The 12,117-nt window shown below is 35.9% G+C and overlaps 1 protein-coding gene across 1 annotated transcript in view; it reads right to left on the reverse strand.

Annotated features, from left to right (window-relative positions):
• Window positions 1–2,848: 2,848 nt before the first annotated feature.
• Window positions 2,849–12,117, reverse strand: part of LOC127621577 (synaptosomal-associated protein 25-A) — a 46,133-nt gene continuing 36,864 nt past the window's right edge. Inside the window, exons 6-8 of the mRNA XM_052095234.1 lie at window positions 6,312–6,431; window positions 4,540–4,684; window positions 2,849–4,360 (exon numbers count right to left, since the gene is read on the reverse strand). Of these exons, the coding sequence (XP_051951194.1) occupies window positions 4,292–4,360; window positions 4,540–4,684; window positions 6,312–6,431 (334 nt within the window). The 3' untranslated portion in view covers window positions 2,849–4,291. The remainder of the gene's footprint in view (window positions 4,361–4,539; window positions 4,685–6,311; window positions 6,432–12,117) is intronic.

Consider the following 12,117-nt stretch of genomic DNA (forward strand, 5'->3'; position numbering starts at 1 on the left):
ATTTTTAGTCAATAAATTGTTTACACAATAGTACATATTTGACCATTATTTTTTTGACATTATAGGGGAAGCTGAGCTTCCCTTGCAGTCTTAAAGAAATCCCCACTGATCCTTAGCTAAGGAAGCAGCACAGTTTTAAATAAAGTAAGTGTACGGAAGGGGTGGGACACAGATGTAGAATATTTTGAACATCATACTACACGAAACAGCTACTGTATCTTAGGAGGTAGCTTCATATTAGAGAATCCATTCCTGCGTCTGAAAGAGGGTACATCTTCGTTGTAAATCTCCAGCATCTTTAATTACCTCTGGGTCAGCAGAAAAGCACACTACAACACATCATTCATCTGCCTGCTTCGCACACAAGGCCAGAATGAGAGGAGATCTCATTTGTTCTTCCTCAGGAGGGAATGCAGCTCACAGCACTTTTCCATTCTATTACCTCGAAGGGCTACACGTCTCGCATGTCTGAAATAAAAACACATGCCGCACACTGCACCTGTCGGGGCCAACATAATCGGCATGCATTATCACCTATGGGGTCGATCAACAGACGTGGTTCTGTTTATAAACACGCTGGCCTATTTAAAACAGCTGCTGCCTGGCCTATTATTAGAATACATTATATCCAGAGTGGTGGTGGCGTAGTGGCTAAAGCACAGGGCTGGTAATCAGAAGGTCACAGGTTCTAACCCCATGGCCACCACCATTGTGTCCTTGAGCAAGGCACTTAACTCCAGGTTGCTCCGGGGGGATTGTCCCTGTAATAAGTGCACTGTAAGTCGCTTTGGATAAAAGCGTCTGCCAAATGCATAAATGTAAATGTAAATATCCATAGATATAACAACATCAAGCTCTCTCTTCAACATTAACATCTCTTCTTCATAATTCTCTATTGCCTCTTATAAGAGGTATTCTATATATTTTTTCTGTATGACTTTACTTTGAATCTGGTATGTAAACACAGGGGTTGTCCAGCTGTCTACGCCTGCAGTGTGGATATTTTTGTTATGCTGTTGAATAATTAATGTGGCTCAATGTTGCCTGATATTGCAACACCTCTCACAAATGTCTCTCTTACTGCAAGTGTGAGATGATAGGAGAGACATTAGCTTGCTAACTGTTTTCTGTTTATAATGTTGTATATGATGAGTAAATCCATATTATGTTACCATTGTCTAAAAATGATTGAAAAATAGAGCATTTGTCATGTGTTTTTCTTTTCTACTAAAAATCTCCTAGAATGCTCCCAAGCTTGCAACATCTCTATGCATTCTGTCTAGCAGTGTTTTTACGGTGATGCTTCAGCCAAAAATTAAAATTGTGTACTCCCCATCATGTTGTTCCAAACCCATATGACTTTCTTTTCTTGCATAGAACACAACCGTATGAAAAAGATGCAATGAAAGTGACTTTGGCTGTCACTCCCATAACAGTCTGCCTAATATCGTCCCTTTGTGTTTCACAGAAAAAACAAAGGTTTGGAACAACATGAGGGAGAGTAAATGTTGTCTAAAATGTGTGTTTTGGCATTCTCTCTACCACCCAATGACTTTCAACATACCTTCAAGCAAGTATTCGATTTCAAAGTACCCCCGGTAAGCAAGTGTAAGTTCTTTGAAACGGGAAAGCACATGTGAATATCTTTTGCTCTTATATACTTGTGATCTATGAACAGACTGAAAGTGTTTCATGAATTACAATTTTTGGTTAAATTGCTGTTTGTGTGAAGCATCAGCAATATTAACATGTTGTGTTGTTGTTCTTGCCTAATGGAAGTAATTTAGGATGATGTATCTTGATTATTTTATTACTGCATCATCATTAATCAACACTTCCTGGGCACCACCCCAAACAGACAGGACAACCTGCACACAGGGTGATCTGAAAGCAATTTACTCCAAACCATGAGTTCTGTCTCATAGCATTCTGTGGTATTTTCTAAGCCATTACAATAAATGATATACAGTACAGTATGTTTACATTATGTGTTAAAGGAATACTTCACCCAAAAATGAAAATTCTCTCATTATTTACTCACCATAACGCCATCCCAGATGTGTTTGACTATCTTTCTTCTGCTGAACACAAACAAAGATTTTTAGAAGAATATCTCAGCTCCATTTGTGCATTCAATGCAAGTGAATCGTGGACAGAACTTTGAAGGTCCAAAAAGCTTATAAAGGCAGCATAAAAGTATTCCATACAGATCCAGTGTGTTTAACCCATGTCTTCTGAAGTGATATGATAGGTGTGTGTGAGAAATAGATCAATATTTAAGGAACATTTGACCAATAATCTCAACTTTCTCTTTCAATTTCACACATTCTTCTTCTTTTATTTTTGGCAATTTACATTCTTCATGCATACCATCACCTATGGGCAGGAAGAAGAATTGATGGTAATAAACCACTGGAGTCATATGGGTTACTTTTATGCTGCCTTTATGTCCTTTTTGAAGCTTCAAATTTCTGGCCACCATTCACTTGCATTTAATGGACCAACAGAGCTGAGATATTCCTCTAAAAATCGTCATTTATGTTCAGCAGGTGAAAGAACGTCATACACATCTGGAATGGCATTAGGATGAGTAAATAATGAGAGAATTAAAATTTTGGGGTGAACTAACCCTTTAACCCTCATGTTTGGTTTGGAGACTAAGAGACCCCAATCACTTTGACAATGTACTACTGATTTAATGCATGTGAAACAAAATAAAACTTGAAGTTTTTCTTAAAGTGTGGCCAATTGGCTCTCTGGTTGTTCTTCCAATAACCAGCTATGTCAAGTGAATCAGAATAGTTGGTAAGTTATTTTAAGACAATAATGAAACAAACAGCGATTAGGGGTTTATTATTTTTAATCATTTCAGCTAGCTACAAAATGTCAACCACTTCACAGACTGAGAGGATACAGAGGGAGTTTCAATATTACATGCGTTGAGGACATCAATCTCACAGTTGAACCTATGTGTCATTCAGGAAAGGTATTTATTTGACTTCTTATGATAACTATTCAACATCTTAGTGATTTGGTGTGCATAGCTCTAAGTACAGAAGCAACAAAAAACCCTTTTGTTTACATTTTTTTTGGTTATGGATTATTATAATTTTTTACCAATAACAAACCACATGGGGGAAGTAAACTAACAGGATACAGTCTTCTTATAAAAGTAAGGTCTCTCAGAAATATGTGTCTTTGCTTTACATTGCAAATTATTATTTATATAATTTTTCAGAGCATCCAAAACCTATGATACAGTAAACAACCAGTCCCCACCTTTCAAGAACATTTTCTACACCAAACTGCATATTCACTTTTAGAAAACAAGTCATTTTTGCAGGACAGGCTCACCACCATTATTTTGCGTTCTCATCACATTGCCTCTTTAAGTCACTTTTGCATTATTTTACATCAAAGGTCACAGTCTGTGAATATATATTTACTGAAATGGTGGCACTATTGCAAACTTGCAGTAATATGGAACGTTCCACTGTGTCCTAATACTGAGCATGCTTTTGTCAATTTTGCTACTGCCATGATTCTAATTTTTTTTGTCATCTTTTTAAAACAAGTTTTATTTATAAGACGCTAAAATCTACAATTTGTCATGCATAACGCACAATTCACATCACTTGGAATGCAATGTTTTTTACTACTACTGCTACAGAATCTAGTTGCACATTGTCTAAACAGTAACTGATAATGGTTGTGATGAGGGATATGAACCAAGGATATTGATTGTAAGTGCTTGTTGTATAAGTATCATTTGCACAATCTTTTTTCCCATTCTTCATGTTGTCATAACAACATCAATATAAGGAGCATGACAGTAGCAGTGTGGTATGACAGTTTTACCAAGACAATACTGAGATAGAAAAAAGAAAAGACAGCTTGAATAGCATTCCTATTATATATTTCCTCCAGCAAAAAGTATATATATAGAGAGAGAGAGAGATGCACACACATATGTATACATATACAAGCAGGTATATGTATACATACACACGTATATGTATATAGCTGATAAATACAATAAAAACTTCACAAGTAAGCAAGAGCCATCGAGTCAGCACTATATACAATATTCTTTGGAAAGAATGATACCGAGTATAAGAAATAATTTACGAGGACAGTCATTGAAAAAGATGACATACGACACATAGAACAACATTTACAATGGGGACCAGGCGACATGTGCATGTGTGCAAACCTAGAAGGTAAATACCATGATAAGCGCATTGCCTTTTTGACAAACTGCACGGTTGGTAAAAACAGGCTGACCAGAGGCTTAGCCACTGCCGAGCATCTTTGTGGCCCTCTGGTTGGCTTCGTCAATCCTGGTCTTGTTGGAATCAGCCTAGTGGGAGCAAAGATGAGTTGTTAAAAGAGCACTTTATTAGCACAGATTTATTCATTAATACCAAACCTTTCAGCTTTTATGTTTACATTTTAGTTAGTTCAAACTGCAATTATTATATATCTAGGATTCCGGACTGTGTGATTCATCATTATATTGCCTTGAGAGTCAATCCATACCTTCTCCATGATCCTGTCGATCTGGCGGTTCTGGGTATCAATCTCGTTGCCCATATCAAGGGCCATGTGGCGGAGGTTACCAATGATGCCTCCCACCTGCTCTAAGTTCTCATCCATCTCATTTTCCCGGGCATCATCTGTTACCCTGAACCCAAAAGAACAAGATGGAATGTAGCTGTTGCATTGAAGTCCATACAAGCACACTTCTATTTTCCGTGTTAAAAGAGGGACAATTTCATTCTAGAAATCTATGTAGTGCACCACTATTTTTGGTCCATTACCTGCCATTCATAGCGAGTTAAGTCAAGTTTAGGAATACACTAGCCGACCTGGTCTCATAGAATTTGAAAAATGTTGAATCTTTTTTACATTGTTTGTTGTACATATTGTGGCAGTTTCCAGGTGAAATAATCACTAGAGGCACTAAAACTACTTTTATTCACTTTCAAACAAGTAAATCACGAGTAAAACCGTAGGTTATCAGTTTATAAACACAAACTTTTCAATCTGTTCTTCACACTATGCTTTATGACATAGAAACACTTTTACTATAGCGCTTTGTATGGCGACTTGTAAGTCAATCAATTTTAACTAGGGCTGCCGATTTAACACATTAATTCAGTGCAACTGATTCTATAAGAAACAATGTACTAACAAATATGAAAGCATTAATGCAATTAATCATGTCCCCAGACCGGAATAAGAAATATTCCTACCATCAGAGCGATTCAAGCTTGAAGTACCAACTGTTTTCTCCAAGGGGCAGTAAGCGAAACTTCAGTTGTACAAGCAATGCGCAGCTTATACAGAGAACAAACCACACTTACCCACAACAGACAAAATAAGACTATGTTCTTGCTTTCAAACACAGCTTTATGAAACACAAATCTAAACACATGGATCTCAGTACATGTTTTTTTAAGTTTCAAACGAATCGGCATACCATGTATTTTAATTCGATAAAAAATTGTAATCGATCAACAGCTTTTATGTTATCATTTTCATTATATAACCAACCACATTTACAAGCTTAATCATGCATGATAAAATTGTGTGGTAGCTCAACTAATAGATTTTTACACTTTAAATGCAAATAAACTGGGTACATGTCCTGAAGACCACGCAAGTCGACATGGAAGCCAGAAGTGTCCTAGTAGCAACACAAAATAATGTGGATGCTTCAGTGACAAGGTTGTGCTTTTTCATCTCACATTTGCTTTTCATTACACTATGGGTTAGGTTTAAGGTTTAGGTTCGTTTTTTTTTTTTATCTAATCGATAGAGCATTAACCTTAAAAACCTCATCTGTTTGGGAAAAAAAATGTAACTCGGTTTTATCGCCACACAGTGGTCATTTCACCTTGGAACTGCCGCAATACGTGCAATTAACCTTGTAAAGTAACTTTCCCAAACTGTCACCACAGACACATATTTTTATGAGATCAGGATGACTCTACAGTAGCTTAGACCTCAAAGCTAATAGACATGGACTAAAAGCCACAAAACTCTCACTTTGAATTCATGGGGTTTTAAAGTCAGACTAAGCATCATCTGAATCATCTCGTTCATCTGTATGCACATGGGTTATCTATGCATATTAAGTAAACAAACACCAAGAGATGATGTACATTTGACCCCCAAAAGCCATTTATCTGAACGTACACAGCTGTCTAAACCAGATTTGTTTAACCTTTTGTCTACACAGCTGAATCTCTCTGCACATTTCCAGCTAAACCTCTCGATTGAGTGTTCTGGAATCCAGGTCCTCTCACCTTCGGATGAAGCCTCCGCTGATGGCCATCTGTTCACGCTCATCCACCACACGGGCAGGCTGGCTTGCTACCACTCCATCCTGGTTGTTTCCCCAGGCCTTGCTGCCTCCACTCTTCATTCTGTACAGAGGCAGGGGAAGTGTGAGCACTAGGTAACCGGACACTTCCATATAGCAGCAGTGTGTGCACAGATCAACATCAAAACATGGAGTACCAGGCAAGCATAACAGGGATGGGCTCATTCAACTCATACAGGCTTTATTTGTTATTTTACATCCAGCAGACAAACACTGTTTCCTAATCAGCATTTTTCAATATCTAGTATTCCAGTAAAAATATCTATAAAACAAGATAGATAAGTAAAATTGCATAAGATATTCAGATTTGTTATCAGAGAATATCTTGAATTAAGATTTTTTTTTTTTTTATGTTTTAATTGAAGCCTATTTGCACATTTTTTAAACCATAAATGTAACGAAACTGAGTGAGATTAATGTTTAAAATAAGAAAAAAAATAAGAAAGAAAAAAAAAACTTTGCCAATTGGGTAAGTAAATAAACTGGTAACACTTTATAGTAAGGTTCCAATTGTTAACATTAGTTAATGCATTAGGTAACTAACAATGAACAATAGAATTTAACAGGATTTATTCATCTTTGTTAATGTTAATTTCTAAAAAAAATTTAAATTGTTCACTGTTAGTTCATGTTAGTTTATAATAAATTAACTAATGTTAACTTTAAAAAAAAAAATTATGAAAATATTTGTTGAAATTAATAATTTAAGTAATAGGTTTTGTAAAAGTATCAGTGATTGTTGGTTCATGTTAACTAATGTAGTTAACTAATATTAAAACAACCTTAATGTCAATTCGAGAAACTCTATATTCTGTGATTCTCTGAATTTTCTTTCTCAATTTTTTAAAGTGATGTATATGCATTTGGGATCTTTCAATATTTTTTTACTAGAAAACAAAACAAAAATACTGATTAAGAAAATGATTTTTTTCAGTGTATAACATACATATATACTATATGCGGAGACACATAGCTTTCTAAAAAGACTGAAAATGGGGGACAGAGGTGGACAGTCATTTCCAAGCAAAGAGAAATGGGACTTCTGTATTCCCCTCTGTTGAACTACTTGCCCCCACTCACTCCCTTCCTCCCCATGTCATATGAGCTGTCCCCCCTCTCAAATTAGGACAAATAACAAAGAGCACAGGCCTTGGTGACAGACAACACAGAGTAACAGGACAGCCACATCAGTGGACACAAGTTCAAATAACTTCAAAAGAAAATAAACCGGAGGGAGGAGAACATCATCCTATCTCGCGTTTTCATTGGCCACCTTTTACTTCACACATTAGATTTCGTTAAGATGATTATTTTTATGTAACAGCAGACACTGACAGATCAAATAACCTATGAGCGTATCAGTTTTGATTAGGCCCAGAGCAACAAATGAATAAAAGTATCAGTTATTGCTAATTGTAGACTCTCTTACATGGCAATTATCCACAACATATGCAATCTTGCCAAATCTGACAACAACCTATTATGGATTATTACCATTTATTGTTGTACACATGACAATGGTCTGTACTGATCATAAAGGCCAGAGTTGAGGTATAGAACAGCAGTATTCATATGATTAAAAGTAATATCATAACTGCTACTGAAGGAATTTCTTGTAACAGGCTTTCAATATGACAGCCAAGAATTCATTTCTTAGATAGGCAAGAAAATCATACACCTAAACTTGAATCTTGATTGCATCTTTTGCATAACTGAGCCAGTATGTTTTATTTATCTGCTGTGTTGTACTGGCTGTGGGTTGCTGATATGGATTTTAGTTCAAATATATTTATTTATTTATCTAAACCGAGATGGCCAAGCCTCCCACTGCAGTATTATTTATAGAGATGCACTAAAGCTACGATTCCCCAGGCTGTCTCTCTTTGAACAGCATACTAGGCTTTATATAATGTGAAGGAGCAGTTAAAACTCAAACTGGCAAACACTACCAAAAATACTGATAGTAAGAACCATTAATATCATCTTTTTCCCCTCTATATTCAAGTCACAGTACAGAGAAGCAAACATACAGTAGCTTCAAAAATCTGAATCCACTCTAAAAAGTACAAATCTAATTTGAAACTTTAGAGTTTAAAAAGTTTGAACATTTTAATATAAAACAATAAAAAATGTTAACATAAGAAAGCACACAGTAAAGACGTGTAAATGTACATTTGAAATTTTAAACAAAGAAATGTTATGACATGAAATATTTAAGATTCTGCACTTTCAGAGGTCACTAAAGAAATAAGCTGGGATAACATGGATCATCAGGTTTTTGTGGAGTTTGTGCCAGCTCGAATGCATGCTTTCATTAAAGCAAAAGGTGGACATATCAAATGAAAGAATTCAATTTAAATTTAGCCTCAAATTATACTGAAAATATAAGGTAACACTTAATAATAAGGTTCCATTTGTTAACAGTAGTTAAATGGATAGTTCAACCAAAAATACCATACTCACCATAATGCCATCCCAGATGTGTATGACTTTCTTTCTTCTGCTGAACTCAAACAAAGATTTTAAGAAGAATATTTTAGCTCTGCAGGTCTATAAAATACAAGTGAATGGTGAACAAAATTTTGAAGCTATACCCCCAATTCCAAAAAACTTGGGACAGTAGGAAATATGCTAATAAAAACAAAAAGGTGTGATATGTAAATTATATTCACCCATTGCTATATTGAAAGCACTACAATTACACATTATATTACGTTTTACCTTGTGAATTTCATTGTTTTTTTATGTACAGTAATTTCAAATCAGATGATTGCAACAGGCTCCAAATAAATTGAGACAGAGGCGATTTCAGACTAAGAACAATCTGACGAATTGAAATAACATGGCAACATGAAACAGAATGTAACCCGCACACACACACACACACAAGATGAGACAGTCACAATGTCGGAGGAAACTGCTTTTATTTAATAGCAGTGCAGGCAAAAGTACAAACAGGGCAAATCCAGAGAAGAGTTGTCGAGGGAAGCGTAGGGTCAAAAGCCGGGGAAACAAAGTCGAGTAAAGGGGCAAATCCGGGAGAGAGTGGTCAACGAGAGTGGGGAGGTCGAAGCCGGGAAACAGGATCAGAGTAGACGGGACTAGTGGGAGCAAAAGACAGGGGAACAAGGGGAGCTGGCAAGCTAAGGGGTAACTAGAGGAGTACAAAACTAGACGAGACTAGCGGGGGGCAAAGAGACGGGAAACTAAACACAATAACCAACAGGAGTGAGACGAAAGGGCAGTGATATATATAGGGGAAAGTGCAGGTGTAAACAATGAAAGGTGATGAGACGAGTACAGGTGAAACTAATGTGGAGATTGAGACGAGTGCAGATGTACATAATGTTCTGGCGATAGGAGAGCGGGCATGCGAGCCCGAGGAGGTGAGATAGTGTACGAGCATGTGAGCTCGTAGGAGTAAAACTAGCGTGCAAGCTCGAGCGAGCAAAACGAGCGTAGAAGCTCGAGGGGGCAGAGCGAGGGAGCGTGAAGCGAGCGAGTACTCTCGCGGAGTGCGTGTGTGCTCGGTGAAGCCGAGCGTGCGCGTGAGCTGGACGAAGGGGAGCGTGTGTGCGTGCTCGAGGAAGCTGGGATGGGGCAGAGGAGCGGAGTTCGTGACACAGAAGATGCTAAACAGGTGAGGCAATTGTGTTTTTGGTCCGAAGAGTCCACATTTCAAACAGTTTTTGAAAAACACAGCAATCATGTTATCTGGGCCAAAGAGGAAAAGGGCAATCCAAGCTGTTAGAGCCAAAAGCCAGTGTCTGTATGGGCCAGGGGTGTGTCAGTGCCCATGGCATGAGTAACTCGCACATCTGTGAGAACACCATGAATGCAGACAGATATGAACACGTTTTAGAGCATTATATACTGCCATCCAGCACCATCTTTTCCAAGGACATCCCTGCATTTTACAGCAGGACAACTTCAAACCACATACTGCCTGGATTACAAGTGCATGGCTGTGTAAGCAGAGAGTGCAGTCGCTAGATTGGTCTGCCTGCAGTCCTGACTTGTCTCCAATTGAGAATGTGTGGCGTATTATTAAGCGCATTAGATGGCAATGAAGACCCTGTACATTTGTGCAGCTGAAGACCTGCATAATGGATGAATGGGGGAAAATTCCACTTTCTAAAAAATTCTGTCATCAGTTCCAAATTGCATAATAAGTGTTATTAGAAGAAAAGGTGATGTTTCACAGTGGTAATCAGTCAACTGTCCCAACTTTTTTGGAGCGTGTTGCAATCATCTGATTTGAAATTACTGTACATTTAAAAAAAAAAAATTTGTATGTAATTTACAAGGTAAAACATCATATAATGTGTCGTTGTAGAGCTTTCAATATAGCTAAAAGGGTGATTATAATTTACAAATCACTCATTCTTGTTTTTGTTAGCATTTTTCATACTGTCCCAACATTTTTGGAACTGGGGTTGTACAAAAACACATAAAGGCAGTAATCCATACAACTCCAATGGTTAAATCTTTAGAAGCTATATGATAGGTCTGGGTAAGAAACAGATAGATATTTACACTGTACAATATACATTTTCACTTTCACATTCTTCTTTTTGTTTTTGGTGATTTGCATTCTTTGTACATATCGCCATAAACAGAAAAACAGACTTAAATATTGATCTGTCTCTCACCCACATCATATAGTTTCAGAAGATATAGATTTAACCACTGGACTTACTTTTATGCTGCCTTTATGTTTTGGAACTTAAACATTTTGGTTACCATTCATTGCATTGTATGGACCAACAGAGCTGAGAAATTCTTCTAAAAATGTTGATTTGTGTTAAGCAAAAGAAAAAAAGTCATATACATCTGGGATGGGATGAGGGTGAGTAAATGATGAGAGAATTTTCTTTTATTTTCAACTATCCCTTTAATGCATTAAGTATCATGAACTAACAATGAACAATGTATTCTTTACAGAATTTACTAATCTTTGTTATTGTTAGTTCCTAAAAAAAAACTATTGTTCACTGCAAGTTCATGTTAGTTCATAGACTAATATTAAGATATACAATGTTAGATTTAAAAAACGTATTGGTGTATGTTGAAGTTAACTAACATTCATGAATGCTTTAAAAGTATTGTTCATTGTTGGATCATGTTAACTAATGCCATTAACTAATGTTAACAAATGGAACCTTACTGTAAAGTGTTAGCAAATATAATTAATAATAATGTTTTATAAAATATATATATATATATATTATTTATTTATTTTTATTAAAATGTATAAAAATGCAAAACCTAAGCATACTCAGTAGTGGACTTAGACTTTTGAACCCTTTATGTATTTTGCTTTCAAACTGTAAAAAGACAAATATATATATTATATTTGAAGGGTTCAAAAGTCCACTAGTGAAAATGCTACAGTTTAGCATTTTTATACATTTTAATAAAAAAATAAATAAATATATATATATATATATATATATATATATATATATATATATATATATATATATATATATATATATATATATAATAAAACATTATTATAAATTATATATATATATATATATATATATATATATATATATATATTTTTTTTTTTACATTAAAAGTAATTTAATTGAGAAATCTGAAAGCTATTTGACTTCAAAGAACTGTAACTTATAACCCTAGTAAACCCCACCACAGTACTTTGATACGGAGTTCAATATGAACTGCACAATCCGACCAAAACTCTACTACCCGATGATATGCTC

Source organism: Xyrauchen texanus, chromosome 28 (genome assembly GCF_025860055.1).
Source record: "Xyrauchen texanus isolate HMW12.3.18 chromosome 28, RBS_HiC_50CHRs, whole genome shotgun sequence".
Lineage (NCBI taxonomy): Eukaryota > Metazoa > Chordata > Actinopteri > Cypriniformes > Catostomidae > Xyrauchen > Xyrauchen texanus.